Below are 20,394 nucleotides of genomic sequence, written 5' to 3'. Positions count from 1 at the left end.
GTAATATGTTGTTTTGGTTGAAATGTGTTAAGAGAGTATAGTTTCACATAGATATGTAGCTAGAAAAAGGAATGTCCTCAAGAATCCCTTGAAAGGGTTGCAGGGTCCCCTTAGGGGGTCCTTGGACCACATTTTAAGAACTACTGAACTATAGGATTAGATATAGGGGAGAAGGTAGAAGAGTTCTGACTGTATTTAAATGTTGATGGAAAAGGAGGTTATAAGGAGGATGAGGTTGGAGATGGAGGTGATACTGGTAAAGTGGAAGGGCCTAGCTGACTTAGAAGAATTAGCTTTGGAAGGGAGGAAGGGAGGTACCTCTCAGGATTTTTCACAGATAGTCCCTGCACATAAAGGGGACTTGAATAATGTTACTTGTTATTACTGCTCAGGCAGGAAGGAGGCAGGGATGAAAGTTGATTAAGTTTGGAGATTACGTTTGGAGATAGCATGGTAGGAGAAGGAGAGTTCCCATATGGTGATTCTTCATGTGTACAAACGTATACATATGCATACTGTACGAGACAAAGTCATGTGCTGAGAGTAAGAAGAGGTGGTAGGGAAGGAGATTAAAGAGAGCAGGTAAGTTTTGAGGTAACTAGGAAAAAAGAAGGAACTGAACAATGAAAATGGAAGGTTTGCTGCACATGCATTATAATTATAGAAACTCTTGTTACAGAAAAATACCTATTAGCAATTTGAAAAATACATCTGTCACTTTTTAAAATGGAAAAGTCCCCAGTTCTATCCTAGATAAACCTCCTAGATGGCTATTTAGGCCATCTTGCTGAAGCATAACTAACAAGTAACTCAGCTGCTTGCTTCCGGGCTGGAATGTTACCCTCTCTGGGTCTTCAGACTCTTATCTTCTCTTGGTCAAGTGTGTGACAGCTACTTATCTTGGGCAGCTGGGAGTCTGGCCCTGACAGGCTGCATTGGCTTTCTTGCTTCCATAGTGGCTGACCCCTGCTCTAGGAACTTTGGTTTCTTCTGTTACTTTATAATTTACCACTAGTTTAGAAAAACCAATTTTATACTTATTTGTCAGTAGACCCCTTTTCTTTATTTGCACTTTGTTTTATTTTGTGTTCTGTTTTTTCGGTCAAGTGCTTAGGTGGTTTTCTTCTTAACTGTAGTTGCACAATATTGTAATCTTAAAACTGACTTTTTAAAAGATAAATTTATTTGGCAAATGTCAAATTATATAGATAACATTACTGTGCTGTTTTGAATCTTTAAAAACATTGTTTTAGATGAGAAAGGATTGAACATTTTACCTTGTATAGTGGAAGCTTATTTTTATTATTTATGTTTTATTTTTATTATTATATGTGGACTTATTAGTAAATTGTTATGTTGACATAAGCCATGACCAGAGGGAAACCATCCTGTTTCAAAAATAGGAAGCCAGCTTGAATTATTCTTACTTGTTTAAAGGTTTCCATCCATATCTGTTGGTCTGCTTTTGTACTTCCTTAGCTCACCTTTTATTCCTGACGCATTGTGGCTTCTCTAACAGCCCTCTTTCATATGTATTTTACGTTTCTGCCATGTAGGTCTTTCACAGTTCTGCAGCCCCAGGCGGGCATTCTCTGAACAGGGTCCGCTCCGCCTGATCAGGAGCGCCTCTTTCTTTGCAGGTTTGCCATGTGCTGTGTGGGTAGACTAGTTGGTGTGCCCCAGCGTCTAGAATTCATAGTTAAGCTGTGGAAACAAGAGAGTAGAGAAATGCAGTTGGGGAAGGTGTAGTTGAGAAAACATTGCTTAGGAAGTTTAAGAACTTAATATCTTTCTACTGAATATGTTCTTAAAGTTTCCAGAAACTAAGTTATCAGTGCAATTGACATTTTCATGAAATTTCAGTTTGTCATTTCTTATTTTGTTATGTAATAATGGTTTTAACTTTAGAATCCTAAACCAAAATATAGTATGAACGTTATTTCTTATAATACCAGTGGAATTTCTAATGTGACACTATCTTGTTTCCATGGCTGAGTAGCTTCTGTATCATGGTTCATCAATCGCAGAAAATATCCTATCTTACTATTATTATAAAATTTCTGATCTACACTATTCCATAAGAATGATTTCTCTTGGAGCTAAAATTTAGATGAACAAGCACCATTATATTTTGTAAAAGGCATATATGACTATGTTTGTTTACATCATTAAATAGATGATTGTAGAGTGTGTTCATGCTTCTGTATCCAGGAAGTTGTATCCAACTTCTTGTTTTAATTAATATTTATTTTTCTTACAAATGTAAGATACAAACAATGTATATATATTATAGAAAATTTGGAAAATATGAAAAATAGGCAAAAAAATATATTAGCCATCTTGTCAACTGGAAATCACCTTATTTTGTTTGTTTTAAAACAAAATTGGGGTTATACTGTTCAGCTTTCTTAAAATTTTTATTATGGAGAATTTTTAAACATACATTTTTATAGGCAGAATAGCAGACAACCATCATATACCAGTCACTTAGCCCCAGCAACCATCATTCTTACTGGTCAGTAGATTGCCTTTTTTTCATTTAGCAGTATATTGTGAATATATTCATATATCTTTGAATATGCTTCTAAAATACTTATTTTAGTCATTCCTTGCTTCTTTAGGTATTATACCATAGATTATTTCATATTATATGTCAAATCTTCAGAGAGATCTCAAAGCTTGTTCAACTGAGTAATAGCTCTTGGTGTTGGGTTTGTGCCATGCTGTTGAAAAAAATAAAGGAATGCAATGAGATGAGCATGATTTAGTTTGCTACATAAAAGGAACAACATCAACCTGAACAGCACTGTATTTTATAAGTCACAGTTTTGTCTTGATTTGCAGTTCACAGCAACCCAATGGACATGCCTGGAAGAGAGCTGAATGAGGACAGAGACAGTGGCATAGCACGCTCTGGTAATGACAGGTTCATGTATTAATCCAATTTTTGATGAGATCACTGTTAGCTGACATTGATTTCCTTTTTTATCTTTAATTTTATCATCCAGTTTTATGTGCACAGTTTGTTAGTATTGATATTAGCCTTACAAGAGGATGGTAGAAACAGCAGAGATAAATATTTTAAATTAAAAAATTTTTCATGTTTAATGGTAAATGTGCCTGGTGGAACATGGCCTGGATGAATACAGGCTGGCTTAGGCTTAGCCAGTGTAAGAAAAATAATATTGCTCAAGAGACTGCTTAGATAGCATAGTAGAAAAAACACATTTGCTTATATCTGTTTTCTCCTAACTAGGGTTTAGAGTGTCAGACTGTCTCTTGCCCAGAGGAGCTTAGGCATTTTGAGCCAGTGTTATACATATTTCTTTGAAATACGTACTCTTCCAAAATTTGACAAAGTTTTATTGAAACATTGTGAGGATTAAAAAGAAAAAAACAAAAAAACCCCCAGATTCTATCCTTAACGAGCACAGCTTCTAATGAGAGAATAGCCAGGAAAATCATCTGTCATAGTTTATTGTTTGAGGTGTTCTGTGATAGACCTGTGGAGAGGTTCAGAAAAACGGCACCTAACTTAGCCTGGGCAAGGGGCAGGTTGTGAGTAAAGCTTTACAGAGTGTTGATACTTGAAATAAATAGGAGTTATCTGGCCAAAGGCATGAAAGAAGGACATTTCAGTTAAAAGGAAAAGTGTCAGGGCTCAGAGATAAGCATAAGAGAAAGGTGGAGTACTCTTAAGTTTGAATTATTGTTGGGTATGAGAAACTTTATCCACTGTGATTATCTGTATGTGTTGTCACATTGCATGGCTCTGCTATCTAAATTGTTCACAAGTCAGTTTTGAGTCTGGATGGAGACTCCAAACTTCCCATATATTGTAATCCCTAGTTATGCATGAGAAATTTCAAGAAAATTTTTCAGATACCTGGACTCTAATCTTGAAGATTCTTGATTTACCCTAGAGAAAGGCTTAGGCATCTGTATTTGAGGAACAAAAAATGAAAAACTCAACCACTGATTCTGATGGACAGCTCGAGTTAAGAACCACTACTCTAATAGGAGAAGTCTCATCTTTCAAATAATCTCACCCTTCTTTTCTAATTGAGTTATTTTTGTTCTTAGGAACTAATCTAGAGTGTATTTCTCTTAATACTGTTTGCATCTATGTAATCTAGAGATTTCGTTTTCTGTGGCAGGAATTTAGTTTTCATTATTTATCCAAGATTTCAGAAGTGATAAATTAATGTCTCTATACTTCATTTTCTTCATCTGTAAATTGAAGGGCCTGGCAAGACTGATCTGTAAAGCTTCTCCAAGCCATTGAATTCATATATGCTGTTTAAGTTAATTGCATATTTTCTTCCTTTTTCTGATTGTGTTATTTTTAATAACAGAATTTGATAAAACAGAGCTTTTCCAAATTTAGAGTAACATTTGATTTCTCACAGAAGCCATACCCAGATTAGTTATACATGCCTAAACTTAGACTACAAAGTTTTATACTACTAATTGATAAAATGTGGTATTTTCAAGAAAGTAGTCCAGAATTAATTCATTGGTGGCCCAGATGTTTGCATGGCACATAGAGCTCTCCCCTTTACCGTTGAATTTGTCAGAATTCAAATGAACATATTTTCATAATGATAATCTCTTAGTTTTCAGTCCCGGTGTCCAAAATAATATATCATCTGGCATGTATCTTTTTATAGATGATAATAATACTTCCCTTTTGATTATTTTACAAATTTTCAGTGTGTGTTTATAATGATGAAAATAGGAATCTATAATATTTCTAAACAAAAGCAAGCCCTTGAGGTCTTTTTCTCTCTAGATTAAGTGGAGAGAAGGAGCGAATCCCCCCATAAAAGAAAGGATTTTAGCTTTTAATACCCCAGGCAGGAAACAGAGCTTTTGGATTGCAGAGAAGGGTTTTCAGAAGAGAATAATTTCCATAGTTAGGGGATTGCAGCACTTATAATCAGAGTGGACTCTATTGGGATGTGTCTGTTCCAGAGAGCAGTGTTCCAGAGAGCAATGTTCCAGAGAGCAATCTATAGGATTTACTCTTTCTTGGAGCTTGATAGGTATAGTCATGACTCTTGGTAAAAGTACCCAAGCATTCAGAGGTGGCTACCTATGCACAAGTGATCCATGAGTACTTCTTTTTTTTTTTTTTTTTGGCCGCCACGCAGCATGTGGCATCTTAGTTGCCCGACCAGGGATCGAACCTGTGTCCCCTGCATTGGAATTGTGGAGTCTTAACCACTGGACCGCCCCGGAAGTCCCTCCATGAGTACTTTTTTTTTGTGTGTGGTACGCGGGCCTCTCACTGTTATGGCCTCTCCCGTGGCAGAGCACAGGCTCCAGACGCGCAGGCTCAGTGGCCATAGCTCACAGGCCCAGCCACTCCGCGGCATGTGGGATCTTCCCGGACCGGGGCATGAACTCGTGTCCCCTGCATCGGCAGGTGGACTCTCAACCACTGTGCCACCAGAGAAGCCCCACTCCATGAGTACTTTTAAATGATGTTTTAAATGGCATTCAAACACTTATTTTCAAATTAGCTTTTGTTCTTAAAATCCAGCTGCTGCATTGGAATTGAACTGCATCGTATTTAATTTAAGGACTAAGGATTCAGCTAAGCTAGGAGACAGTGTCATGGCCAAAGGAATAAAGCTTTATTTCAAAGTAGCATTTTCGTCTGGGGTGGGGGTGGGGAAGGTAAGGATGTCAAAAGGGGATTGTATCAGGGTCTCTTGCCAGCTCACTTTTAGTATGTGATTTTTTTCTGGGACCTTGCTCCAACAATGATGTATTTTTTTAAATGGAAATTTTAGAGCCTCATTCAGCAAAATGGAAAATTTGAGTCACCACTCTTAAATTTGTTAAAAAGAAATCTGTTCTTGTTTTTAGTTATTATTAACTTATACATTATACTTGTTCTTACTCTGACTTGACAGCATCTCTCAGCAGCTTGCTTATTACACCATTTCCCTCTCCAAACTCCTCACTTACCCGAAGTTGTGCCAGCAGCTACCAGCGACGCTGGCGACGTAGCCAAACAACAAGTTTGGAGAATGGGGTGTTTCCTAGATGGTAAGTTGGGACTTTTTTTTTTTTTTTTGCGGTACGCGGGCCTCTCACTGTTGTGGCCTCTCCTGTTGCGGAGCACAGGCTCCGGATGTGCAGGCTCAGCGGCCATGACTCACGGGCCTAGCCGCTCCGCGGCATGTGGGATCTTCCTGGACCGGGGCACGAACCCGTGTCCCCTGCATCGGCAGGTGGACTCTCAACCACTGCGCCACCAGGGAAGGCTGGGACTTTTAATTTACCACAAGATTGAATAGTTCCTTTAACACAATTGTGTATGTTAAGAGCCTGGACCTTGTATTTTGTATTTTTCAAGTCTGGAACTGGAAACTTTTAAAGTGTACTACATTTTAAAAAATTGTGGTAAGTTATGCGTAACATACAATTTACTATTTTAACCATTATTATCTGTATAGTTCAGTGGCATTAAGTACCTTCACATTGTTGTGCAGCCATAGCCATTCACGTCCAGAACTTTATCTCCACAAACTGAACCTTCATACACATTAAGCAATAATTCCCCATTCCTCCCTCCCCTTAGCCCCTGGGAACTACTATGCTATTTTTTTTCTCTGTAAATTTGATTGCTCTACATACCTCATATAAGTGGAATCATAGAATATTTATCCTTTTATGTCTGCCTTATTCCACTTTAGCATGCCTTCAGGGTTCACCCATATTGTAACATGTATCAGAATTTCATTTTTTTTTATGACTAACATTCCATTGTATATACATATACATTCCATGGTATATACATTTTGTTTATCCACTCATCTGTCCTTGGACATTTGGATTGCTTCCACCTTTTGGCTGTTGTGAATATGCTGATATGAACGTGAGTCTACAAATGCCTTTCAAGTCTCCACTTTCAATTCTTTTGGTTATATGCCCAGAAGTGGAATTTCTGGATCATATCATAATTCTCTGTTGAAGTTTTTAAGGAACTGCCATACTCTTCACCACAGTGGCTGTACCATTTTACTTTCATTCCCCCTAGAAATGGCCAGGGTGTTTTTTTGTTTTTGGCCACGCTGCATATCTTAGTTCCCTGACCAGGGATTGAACACGTGTCCCCTGCACTGAAAGCGTGGAGTACTAACAACTGTACCGCTAAGAAATTTCCCTGACTAGAACTGCACAAGAGTTCTAATTTCTCCACATCCTCACCAGTAGTTAATTTCCTTTTTTTTTTTTTTATTTTTAATAATAACCATCCTTATGGGTGTGAAGTGGTATCTCCTTGTAGTTTCAATTTGCATTTACCTGATGGCTAGTGATGTTGAGCATGTTTTTGCTTTCTTATGGGCCATACGTATGTTTTCTTTGGAGATAGTCTATTCAAGTGTTTTACCCATTTTTAAATCAGGTGTTTTTTTTGGTGGTTGTTGTTGAATTGTAGGAGTTCTTTATATATTTCTGGATATGAATTCCTTATCAGATATATGCTTTGCAAATATTTTGTCCCATTTGATTAGTTACCCATTTATTCTGTTGATAGTTTCTTTTGATACACAACAGTTTTTCATTTTTATGTAGCCCAATTTATTTATTTTTTTCTTCTGTTGCCTTTACCTTTGGTGTCATATCCAAGAAACCATTGCCATATCCAGCGTCATGAAGCTTTTACCCTGTGTTTTCTTCTAAGGGTTTTATAGTTTTAACTCTTCTGTTTTGGTCTTTGATCCATTTACTGCATGTTTTGATATTTCAGTTTTTCATGTTTCTATTTTGGCAAGTTAATTCATTCTTGATAGATTTTTTTTTTTTAGTCTGTGTTAAGTACAGCTAAAGATGATGAAGCTTCTTGTTTCCTTTTTTATTCACTCCCTTTATTCCTTCACCTTTGATTTTATTCCTGGAATCTAAAGGGGAGATAAGTATATTCTAGAACAGTGAAGAGATTATATCAGACTCATCTATAAACCTTAAAATTCAGGCTCTTTTAGGTTGGTTATACATTGGGATTATCTACTTTTTTAGTGACTTCTTATTGAACAAAAATGTTTCCAATCTGACTCTCTATTAAAATTTCTTACAAAAATATGAGTATAAAGGAATAGCCAGTAGATTTCTCAAAGAAATACACAATTGGTATGGATTTTTAGATTTACTTGATAAAACACTGGAAGACCTTTAGCTTGCCTACATTTAATTAGCAAGGGGATTGAATTGTGAATTTAATTATTTTTATATTTTTTTAAAATGAAAAACCATTTATTTTTAAGGTCTATAGAAGAAAGTTTTAATCTGTCAGAGGAGAGCTGTGGCCCTAACCCAGGGATTGTGAGGAAAAAGAAGATTGCAATTGGGGTAATCTTTTCATTATCCAAAGATGAAGATGAAAGTAACAAATTTAATGAATTCTTTTTTTCACATTTTCCTCTGTTTGAAAGCCACATGAACAAATTAAAGAGTGCAATAGAACAGGTAAGCATAGTTATGTTTATGGTTTATTTATATTTTTTATTTTATTTTCCTTTGAATCTTATTCTCTTGCTTAAGCATTGTGTTTATTCATTTGGCAGAAAAATTAACAGAATCTGTGCAGGTACCCTACAAAGTGATCTGAGAGATGCAAAGTAGACTTCAGCTCCTTTTAAGAAGCCTACTACCTAAAAAAAAGTTGTAAGGTCATTTATCCATTCAATAAATAAGTATTTGAGGGCCTAGAATGTGGCAGGCACTATTCTAGCAACTGAGGATAAGATGTGAAAAAAAGCAACACTCCTGACCTCATGGCATAGAAAATAAACAAATGAATATATAAGATTTTAGATGGTAATAAGTGCTATGGAGAAAAATAAAACAGAGAAAGCTTTTTAAGGAATGCTGGATGGAAGGATTACAAATTTTTATAAGATAGTCAAGAAAGCTCCTGATAAAATGACATATGGTCCAGAGATATGGAGGAAGTCAGCTATAACCATCTGAGAGAAGAATGCTCCAGGAGGGGCAAAGGAGTAAGCCTGATGCTTGAGCATCAGCAAGGAGGAGTAAGGATGCCAAAGTGGCTAAGTTAGAAATAGGACCAGATCATGTAGGAATTTATAGGATACCATGGTATGAGCATTGGCATTTACTCTTAAGAAAGATGGGAAACCATTGGAGTGTTTTGAGTAGGGAAATGACATTATTCATGAGAATCACTCTTACTGCTGATGGAGAATAGATTTCAGGGGCAAAGGTGGATGCTTTGGGATCAATTACAAAGCCGTTGAAGTAATTCAGGTGAGAGATGGTGGATACTTAAAGCACTTTCTTGATGGAATTGGTGACAAGTGGTTGGATTCTGGATATTTTTGAAAACAGAGCTAAGGAGATTAGCTGATGGACCGAATTGGGGTTAAGACAAAGAATAATAGAGGTTGACTTGGGATTTTTCTTTTGAGCAGTAAGAAGGATGGAATTGCCAGTACTAAAATGGGAAAACTACAAATGGAACAGGTTTGGTGGAGGAAGATCAGCAGTTTGTTTGCAGTGCCTCCTGTACATCCAAGTTGTTGTGAGTCTAGAGTTTAGGGGAAAGGTCCAGGCTGGACAGTCACCAGTGTATATATGGTATTTTTAGCCAAGAAACTGATTGAGAGAGAGAAGAGAGGAGAGGAGATCCTAGGCCTGATTTGTAGAGCGTTTCAGTAGTTAAAATTTGAGGAATTGAGAACCAACAGGGGAGACTGAGGATTGGCCATTCAAATAGGAGGAAAAACAAGAGAGAGTACTTTTAGGGGTGAGCCAGGTGAAGAAAGTAGTTTAAGAAGTTAGGAGTGATCAGTTGTGTCAAATGCTGCTGATAGTGCATGTAATAAATTGATGTAACGTAAGAAAATTGTGAATATATGATAGAACATAAAGATAACTAAAAAAGAAGGAAAATCAAAGTTTTTTAGGAGTTCATAGGGAAGAAAAATGACTTCCTACTGGGAAGATGTTTCATTTGAACTGTATCTTAAAGGATGTGTAGGATTTTTTAAACAAAGTTTTGAAAAATGGATATCGCAGAATAACAAGAAAAATTGATATCCTTGTCGCCCAAGGATAACTCATTAACATTTTGCTGAAAGTCTTACCCAGGCCTTTTCTATGTGTATTGTACTTTTACTTGATTGGGACTGTGCTGTGTTCATGCTGTTTTAATTATGTGCCCATTTTGAAAAATTCATCATTGTTAACATACACATTTCTCATTTTAAATGGTTCTTGAATATATTTTAGTGGCTTTCCTCCATTTAAATAACTCTTTTATTAGGTCATTTCTGCTTTTTCACAGTTATAGCTACATTGCAGTTAACATCTTGGTGAATTTTCCAGATTATATTTTATAAGAGATTCCTATAAGTTGAACTATCAGTGGGTGTAACTAAAGTTCTTAATCCCTGTGACAATATGCAGAAAGGAAAAGATACAAAGAGGAGTAGTGAGTGATATGGCTGGCAGAGCTAATGGTGACCAGATCACAGAGAGTCTAGAATGCTTGCCAGAATTTTTGACTTTGTTAGGCTGTCTTCAAATTGTACTATAGGAACATTATTTTGGCAGTATGTTTAAAAGAGACTAGTAAAAGAGAGTAGAGATGCGAGACCAATTAGAATGTTCTAGAAAGCAGAGGATGCATTTCAGTAACTCATTAGTGTCTGAGGATCATCTGCCTCTAGAGAAGACACTATATTAGTTATTTACATTAAATCTGTTAAAGACAAATAGATTATTAGCAGTACCTTTTTACTGAGCAGATGAGTAAAGTACATTTTCATTTACTTTTTCAGAAGTTCAGCACTGGTGACATTTTCTACAGTTTGCTGCAGTCTCTTTTTGTAGTCTGTTGTTGCCAAAGTCAATACATGGAATATTAAGCTGTGGTTGAACTGACATTTCAGTTACTTGCAGAAGTGTTTAAACTTTGTATAAAACTTGAAATATTCAGGCACTATAGAACTCATTAAACATTACTTTTTAAATGTTTTAATGTTTTGTTCATTCTATACCGAAAGTGCACATTGCAGTACTTAGAGTTGTGTGGATGTTTGTTCAAGTTTAACATCTTATTTCTTAATAAAGCTGAAAGATAAAGCTGAGTGAATACTTTCATATAAATGAATAGGACTTACTTTAGAACGTTCTGTAGTTGGTAATTAATCATAGAATGTAGTAAACACTGAACCATCCAAATAAGTTATGTTCTAGGGCCAGTTTTCAAACTATCACTTACTTATTTTTTTAATGAAAATCTATGGATGCTGTTTCTGAGCACTGTGGGAATTATTTCAAAGTCTGCGCTACCTTTTGAGATCTATAATGTAAAATTTTTTATTGTTGGTAAAATTAAGGAAGAATACTGCTCGATTCTAGCTAAAGAATATTTCTTTATAAATTGGAAGTCTCTCAGCAGTTAGTGAAAACATAAAGTTAACTGTCACTTTTACCCTATTGAAGCTTTTGGATGAACGTGAATGATTCTGGCCTGAAGTAGTCTAACATTTTCTTAAATATATGTTTAAACATTTTAAAAATAATGTGTAATTACATAAGTAATGCATAATTACATATTTTTGAAGAAGTTTTAAAAATTTCAAAGTTCTTTCTGATATCCATATTCTAATCCTGATCCCCTTTTTGTCTACCTAAAGCAGGACTTATCAACTTTGGCTAAATATGTTTTTAAGAAAGCAGATATTACTAATAACTTGATACATCTTTCAGTAGCATCTTTATATTTTAGATTTTAAAAAAGGATTTAGTTAACAGAACCATTGTTTATGAAATATTAGTGAAACCCAGGAGCTGTTGTTACTGACTTATCATTTTATGATCTGTTTGGGAGAAAAAAGTTTTATGTAACCCAGAAACTGTCAACATCATCCTCGTTGTGTGTTGACATTCTGTGGTTTGACAGTTAAGTAAGAGGCTTACCATTGGAAGAATTTGAATTTTATTATACTCATTAAATGACCAAAGGTGCAAAAAAAATAAAATAAAAGAAAGCCACTAGAAATATGTGTGCCTTCTTTATGTATATCTAGTTAAGAATGATGGGTAGAATGTTGCGGAAATATGTGACTTTGTCTTTTACTTTTTTTCCCCCCATATTTTGCCCATGATCAGTATAAGAATTAACTATTTGATTGCTTTCAAGGCTATGAAAATGAGCCGGAGATCAGCTGATGCCAGTCAGAGGAGTTTGGCATATAATCGAATAGTTGATGCCCTAAATGAATTCAGGTACCTATTCTCCAGCTTTTCATAATATAGAATTGTTTCGCAGTGTACACTGGAAAATTTATTTATTTTTTTAACTTATTCTAATAAAATTTAATTCTTTAAATTTCTCTGTCCCATAGTCAAATGAGGGTGTAATTCAGTGGGCCATTGACTCCTTTGTTATTAAATATAAAAGTGCTTCGAATTCAAGCACACGTGGGAGGAGTCAGTGGTATGGTTTCTAGCACTGGACCACTAGACAAGCAGATATGACCAGAAGAGACCCTTGTTTTAGCAGAAATGTGCTTTGTCCTTTGTTGGGCTCCTAGATGTAGGGACTGGTTAAGTGTTATTTAACCAGTGATGGTAATCACATGTTCTTAGATACGTGGAATACAAAGATACACGGATATAGGGAATATGAACTTGATGTTCCATATTACTCTGTTGCTTAATCCTTTCTCTAGCAGTATTTTCTGACACAACAAAGCTTGGAGCCTGAAGCTCCAGCAAGTGCTGTAACTGCACTCTAATTATGGCAAGGAAACATATTACATATGAACTTATGTTGGGAATCACGCTAAATGACTGATGTGTTTCTGTCTCAAAGAGATTCATTTCAGTTTTACTTCATCCTCTCATCCTCTCAGTCTTTCCTCCTTTAGACTGGAGAAATAGTATAACACTTAGCCCAAGAACTCAGACTTTAGTACCTGACAGACAGACCTGTGGGCTAACCCTGGCTCTGCCTTTGATTTGTTAGCATTTTTAACCCTTAGTTTTCTAATGTAATACCTGTGAATTCAATTTAGTAATAATCTAATAGATTGTTGTAAAGATAGAATGAGATAATGTATGTAAAGTACTTAGCAGAAGACCCAACATTAATGTGACCGCTGTTTTCTGTGACAAATATAACCTACAGCAGTGCTTCTTAAAAGTCATTCACAGCTCACCTTCACAGTATTGCCAAATCTGCATATCATCTATGCCATTTTAATTTGATGTTTCTCTTTAAATTGACCCTATTTTATACCTAAATAAGTGTATTTCAGAATGTGTGCATCATTACCCTAGATGGGGAATCACCCTTCTTTGCTGTAATAAGCAAGCTGTAAAAATGAATGCATAATAATTAAAATTAAAAATATGTATCTGTGTACACATAAGGTTTATTATCACCAGTAGTCCATGTACCTCACTTTTATTCATTGGCTTGTGTTGTATGGTCCCTTATTGGGTTAGGGGTCTTCTGAATTGTTTGCTTAAATATGAACTGTTACATTTTGAAGTGAAAGCCTATTTTAGCCTGTGATATTGCAGGATTGCTATTGTGAAACTGTAGGCATGTCATGTAATATACTTTTTTTTTTTAAATGGAAATTACTAAGGAGTTGTGTATTTAGTAAATTTGACAATAAGAGAGAACTCATGTTTATTTTCAACTTTGATCCTTTTTTATTCTTCATTTTTCTCTTTTTGTGTTAAACCACAGTGAAAGTAAATCTGGTTTTTTAAACCTCTCTCAAAAGGAGAGATTTCATTGCCTCAGCCATATTCTAGAATCTTTGAATTTATGATAAAATAACTTAGTTTCCTAAATAAAAGGTATGTTTTATAGAAGTGTTCTGTATGATTTTTGAGATAGAATTATAGGTAAGCATTAAATAGCAATTGTATGGTAAAAATAACCTAAATTAATATGGAATATTTAATCATGTTTTTAATTTATTTCAATTGAAAATGTTTACTTGGCAATTCCCTGATGGTCAAGTGGTTAGGACTCTAAGCTTTCATTGCTGAGGGTGCGGGTTCGATCCCTGGTTGGGGAACTAAGATCCTGCAAGTCGCACGACGTGGCCAAAAAGTTTTGTAAAAAATTTAAAAAAAAGAAAAAGTTTGCTTTATGACTGTTGCATAATATTCATTGGCTGGATTCAGTTATTGAGGAGGAGAAGATTTTCTAGTCATCTGTTATTCACCATAATTTTTAGGATAAAAGACGTTAAACGTGAGTTTTTAAATCTTTCTTGTGCAGTAAACACAGTGGTTAGAGGAAATGTACAGAAAAACACATTAGAGAATTAAATTTCAGGCTTTATTATTTCTTTTTTTGTCTTGCAAGTAATTTGTACTGGTGAAAATTATGTTAGAGCTAATATTTTCTGCCATATATTTTTGTTAACATATTCATTTTAGGCCTTTCATAAGTTATCAAATGAAGCATGCTAACAAACAATACAGTATTTAAAAAAATTTTTTTATTGTGGTAAAAGTAAAACAACATTAAATTTAACATTTAACCATTTTTAAGTGTACAGCTCAGCAGTGTTAAATACATTCACATTGTGTAACAAATCTCTATAACTTTTTCATCTTACAGCGTTAAAACTATAAACACTCAACACTAGTTTAGTAATATAGTATTTTTAATCCGTCTGTTTCTTTAGTTCATTGGCATCTTCACTCTATATATGAATTATGTGTGAAGTTATTCATAATTTCATTTGTTCATACCTTAAGAATTCAGGTTATTACATTTCTGGTGCCATTCATGATTAAATCAAGTTTTATATACATAAATGTTTCTTATAGATGAAGTATAGAGGAAATGAAGTACATTCCCTCAATATTTCTAGACGGAATTTCAAACAAATTTAAATGAGCTGACTTTGCTTGGCTGTCTGTATTATCTTCATAACTTCTCAATTCATGTAGACCTCTTTGTATGTTTCTAAAAGCTTTCATGTGAAAGCTCAAAATTTGATCGTTTTATGAACATACGATTATATAAATAATTTTATGTCAGGATGTTTGCTTAAAATGAGAATTTCTTTGAGGTGTTTTGTTTTTTGGCCGCACCCTGCGCATGTGGGATCTTAGTTCCCCGACCAGGAATCAAACCCACGCCCCCTGCATTGGAAGCATGGAGTCTTAACCACTAGACCACCAGGGACGTCCCAAGGTGTATTTTTTTGTTTTGTTTTGTTTTTTTGTTTTTTTTTTGCGGTACGCGGGCCTCTCCCTGTTGCGGCCTCTCCTGTTGTGGAGCACAGGCTCTGGACGCGCAGGCTCAGCGGCCATGGCTCACGGGCCCAGCCGCCCCGCGGCATGTGGGATCTTCCCGGACCGGGGCATGAACCCGTGTCCCCTGCACTGGCAGGTGGACTCTCAACCACCGTGCCACCAGGGAAGACCCTCCAAGGTGTATTTTTAAAAATTAATTTAAAGATACTTTTTGTATGATTCAAGAGGTAAATTATACTGAGTTGCTTAAAGCAAATGTTAATGATTTAGGCTGCATTGGATAAATTTTCTATCAATAGATTTGATATTTCAGTAAGTGTTCTACAGTTAAAGAAAAAGAGGGACACATTAGGCTCAACATAAATGCTTTTCTATTTTATCTATGTTGAATAAAGTTACTGAGACCAGGTTAATAGGTAGGTGAGAGAACTCCAGCCAGCACACATTTTACTTGGCCTCCTTGTTTTTTACAAACATTTGAACCTTTAGGCCTTTAAGCCAGACAAGCTCTCTCTAGTTTGCCATAAGCTCTATCTCTGCCAGTTGTATTAACCCATATATCGTATAATTTTGTAGCGTCCTGGCCACTGAGCATTATTAAAATTTAAACGTCTGTTTTAGGGGTTGGTGATTTATATCCACTAATCTAGACCCAATTCTCTTTTAGTCCGTAAATTCAGTCTGATTCTCTTCCATTTTCTGAAACTATCCATGTTTGTATCTTTGGAGCAAGCCCAATACAGGCTGAATAATGAACCCTCTTCTGGAGTGTTGGGAATGGGAATGAAAAACAACAAAACAAACCATGAACAAAATGGTAGATTTGGAGACGTGGCTATCTGTTATATCCTCTATTTCTTGGCCACTCTGTATTATTAATTAAGAGTGTAAATAGCTTAATTTCACATATATATGTGTATGTACATATGTAGATATATATGTGTATATACACATGTAATTAATAGACTTAATTCTAACAGTGTCAGAGTTACAGAATAATTGAGCTAACAGTTCAGAAAGTTTTTGCATATAGCTCTCTCCCCACTACCCATAGTTTCACTGATTATTACCATATTTCATTAGTGTGGTATATTTGTTACAATTAATGAACCAATATTGATACATTATTATTAACTAAAATCCGTAGTCTGCATTGAGTTCCATTCTTTGTATTGTACAGTTGGATGCGTTTTGAAAAATGCATAATGTCATGTTTCACTATTACAATATCAGACAGAGTAGTTTCACCACTCTGAAAGTCGCCTATGCTTCACCTATCTATTCTTTCTCCCTTCGCACCAAACCCATTGGCTACTGATCTCTGTCTATAATTTTGCCTGTTTCAGAATGTCATATTCTGGGAATCATATATAGTATGTAGCCCTTTTAGACTGGTTCTTTGACTTAGCTATATGCAGTTAAGATTCTTCTATGTCTTTTTTGTCGCTTATGGCTCATTTATATAAAAAAATTCACTGTGTAATATCCCACTGTGTGGATGTACCGCAGTTTCTCCATTCACCTCAATTGAAGGACATCTTCTTGATTGCTAGTTTTTGGTGATCTTCTTGATTGCTAGTTTTTGGTGATTATAAATAATGTTTCTCTAAACATTCATGTGCGGGGTTTTGTATAGACTTAAGTTTTCCGTTCAACTGAGTCAGTACCTAGGAGCATAATTGCTAGATGTTCACAGAAGACTGTGTTTGGATTTGTAAGAAACTGCCAACTGTCTTCTAAAGTGACTGTATCATTTTGCATTCCCACTAGCAGTTAATTAGAGTTACTGTTGTTCCATATCCTTGTCAGCATTTGATATGTCAGGTTTTGTTTTTTTTTTTAACCGTACTAATAGATGTGTAACAGTATTTCATTGTTTTAATTTGCAGTTTCCTAATGACATATGAGGTTGAGCATCTTTTCAAATACTTATTTGCAATCTATATATCTTTTTGGGTGAGATATCTGTTCAATCTTTCGTCCATTTTTAACTTGGTTTGTTGCTTTTATTATTGTTCAGTTTTTAGGTTTTTTTGTGTATTTTGGATATCAATCCTTTATCAGATACATGTTTTGCAAATACTTTCTCCTAGTCTGTGGCTTGTCTTTTAATTCTTGTAATATTTTCACAGAGCAGAGTTTTAAATTTTAATGAAGTCCAACTTAACAATTTCTTTTTTTCCCTGAATAGTGCCTTTGGTGTTTTATCTAAAAATTCATTACCAAACACAAGATCATTAAGATTTTTCACATGTTATACTCTAGAAGTTTTATGATTTTGCATTTACATTTAGGTATATTATCCATTTTGATTTTTTTTTTTTTGGTGAAAGCTGTGAAGTCTTTGTCTAGGTGCATATTTTTGCATATGAATGTCCACTTGTTCCAGCATCATTTGTTGAAAAGACTATCTTTGCTCCATGTATTGCTTTTGCTTCTTTATCAAATATCAATTGAGTATATTTCTGGGGCTCTATTTTTGAGCTCTCTGTTTTGTTTCATTGATCTATTTGTCTATTCTTTCAGCAGTACCACACTGTCTTGATTACTGTATCTTTATAATAATTCTTTTTTAATATAAATTTATTTATTTTTGTCTACGCTGGGTGTTCATTGCTGTGCGTGGGCTTTCTCTAGTTGTGGAGAGCGGGGGCTACTCTTTGTTGCAGTGCACGGGCTTCTCATTGCAGTGGCTTCTCTTGTTGCGGAGCACAGGCTCTAGGTGCGTGGACTTCAGTAGTTGTGGCACATGGGCTCAGCAGTTGTGGCTTGTGGGCTCTAGAGTGCAGGCTCGGTAGTTGTGGCACATGGGCTTAGTTGTTCCACGGCATGTGGGATCTTCCTGGATCAGGACTCAAACCTGTGTCCCCTGCATTGGCAGGCGGATTCTTAACCACTGCACCACCAGGGAAGCCCCCATCTTTATAATAATTCTTCAAGTCAGATAATATGAGTCCTCCAAGTTTGTTCTTTTCCTTCAGTGTTGTGTTGACTATTCTGGATCATTTGCCTCTCCAAACTTTAAAATCAGTTTGTTGATATCCACAAAATAACTTATGGGATTTTGATTGAGATTGCATTGAATCTGTAGATTAAACTGGGAAAAATTGACATGTTAGCAATAGCAAGACTTCCTGTCCATGAACATGGAATAGCTTGCTGTTTATTTATATCTTCTTTGATTTCTTTAATCAGAGTTTTGTAATTTTCCTCCTATAGATCTTGTACATTTTTAAAAGATTTATACCTAAATATTTCAGATATTTCTTTTTTTTTGGTTAATATTAATGATACTGTGTTTATAATTTCAAATTTGAACTGTTCATTGATGGTATATAAGAACGCAATTGACTTTTATATATTAACCTTATATCCTGCAACCTTCTATAACTGCCTCTTTATTCCAGGAGTTTTTTGGTCACTTCTTTCAGATTTTCTGAATAAAGCAGTCATAAGCAATCATGGCATTTATGTCTTCCTTCCTAATCTGTATACCTTTTATTTCTTTTTCCTGCCTTGTTGCATTAGCAAGGGCTTCTAGTACAATGTAGGAAAGCAATGGTGAGAAGGTTCATCCTTGCCTTTTACCAGATCTGAGTGAGAAAGCTTCAAGTTTCTCACAATTAAGTATGAAGTTATGTTTCTTATAGATACATTTTATCAAGTTAAAGAAGTTCCCTCTTTATTCCTGGTTTGCTGAGAGTTATTGATTATTGATTCAATTTTTAAAATAGATATAGGACTATTCAGGTTATCTATTTCTTCTTGTGTGAGTTTTGGTAGTTTGTGTCTTTCAGGGAATTGGTCTGGTTCATCTAAGTCATCAAATTTGCAAGCACAGAGTTGTTCATATTACTTCTTAATTATCCTTTTAATGTCCATAGATCAGTAGTGATGGATCCCTCTTTTATTTCTAATATTAGTAATTTTTGTCATTTCTCTTTTTTGCTTGGTTATCTTGGATAGAAATTTATCAATTTTCAAAGAATCTTTGATCTTTTCAAAGAACCAGATTTTGTTTTGTTTATCCATTGATTTTTGTCTTTAATTTCAATGATTTTTTAATCTAATTTTTATTTCTTTTCTCCTACTTGCTTTAGTTTTGTGTTACTTATCTTTCTCTAGTTTCCTAAAGTTAAAGCTTAGATTATTGCTTTCAGATCTTTCTTTTTCCCTAATCTGTGCATTTAGTGCTATGAATTTCCCTCTAAGCACTACTTTTGCTGGATCCCACAAATTTTGTTAAGTTGAATGAAAATTTAATTCAAATTATTTTAAAATTTCTCTTGAGATTTCTTCTTTGACCCTTATGCACAAATGTATTGTTAAAATCTCCAAGTATTTGGGGCTTTCCCATGTATCTTCTTTTTCTTTTTTATTTATATTGGAGTAAAACAATGTTGTGTTAGTTTCAGGTGAACAGCAAAGTGATTCAGTTATACATATACATGTATCTGTTCTTTTTCAGGTTCTTCTTCCATTTAGGCTATTACAGAGTATTGAGCAGAGTTCCCTGTGCTATAGAATAGGTCCTTGTTGGTTATCTGTTTTAAATATAGCACTGTGTACATGTCAATCCCAAACTTTCACTCTGTCCTTCCCCCACACCCTTACCCCGTGCTAACCAGTTCATTCTCTAAGTCTGTGAGTCTGTTTCTGTTTTGTAAATAAGTTTTGTTATCTCATGTATGTGTATATATATATATATATATATATATATATTTTTTTTTTTTTTAGATTCCGCATATAAGCAATATCATATGCTACTTGTCTTTCTCTGTCTGACTTACTTCACTTAGTATGATAATCTCCAGGTCCATCCATGTTGATGCAAATGGCATTATTTCATTCTTTTTTATGACTGAGTAATATTCCACTGTGTATATATACCTCATCTTCTTTATCCATTCCTCTGTCGATGGACATTTAAGTTGTTTCCATGTCTTAACTATTGTAAATAGTGCTGTGATGGACATTGGGATGAATGTAACCTTTCGAACCATGTTTTTTTCCAGATATATGTCCAGGAGTGGGGTTGTTGGATCATATGATAACTCTGTTTTTAATTTCTTAAGGAACCTCCATAGCTGCACCAATTTACATTTGCACCAACAGTGT

The 20,394-nt window shown here is 35.1% G+C and overlaps 1 protein-coding gene across 2 annotated transcripts in view; it reads left to right on the top strand.

Moving 5' to 3' along the window:
• The window catches only part of FNIP1 (folliculin interacting protein 1), a 132,859-nt gene that overhangs the window by 75,053 nt on the left and 37,412 nt on the right, over positions 1-20,394 (top strand). Inside the window, exons 7-11 of one of the 2 annotated variants that reach the window (XM_082650881.1) lie at positions 1,557-1,640; positions 2,845-2,916; positions 5,922-6,057; positions 8,280-8,481; positions 12,185-12,270. In XM_082650881.1, the coding sequence (XP_082507007.1) occupies positions 1,557-1,640; positions 2,845-2,916; positions 5,922-6,057; positions 8,280-8,481; positions 12,185-12,270 (580 nt within the window). The remainder of the gene's footprint in view (positions 1-1,556; positions 1,641-2,844; positions 2,917-5,921; positions 6,058-8,279; positions 8,482-12,184; positions 12,271-20,394) is intronic. The other variant, XM_082650882.1, reaches the window with a different exon arrangement.

This window comes from Grampus griseus (assembly GCF_964374135.1).
Source record: "Grampus griseus genome assembly, chromosome: 3".
In the NCBI taxonomy this organism is placed as follows: domain Eukaryota; kingdom Metazoa; phylum Chordata; class Mammalia; order Artiodactyla; family Delphinidae; genus Grampus; species Grampus griseus.
Note: the sequence above shows the minus strand (reverse complement) of the source record. Positions and strands in the feature narration are given on the sequence as shown.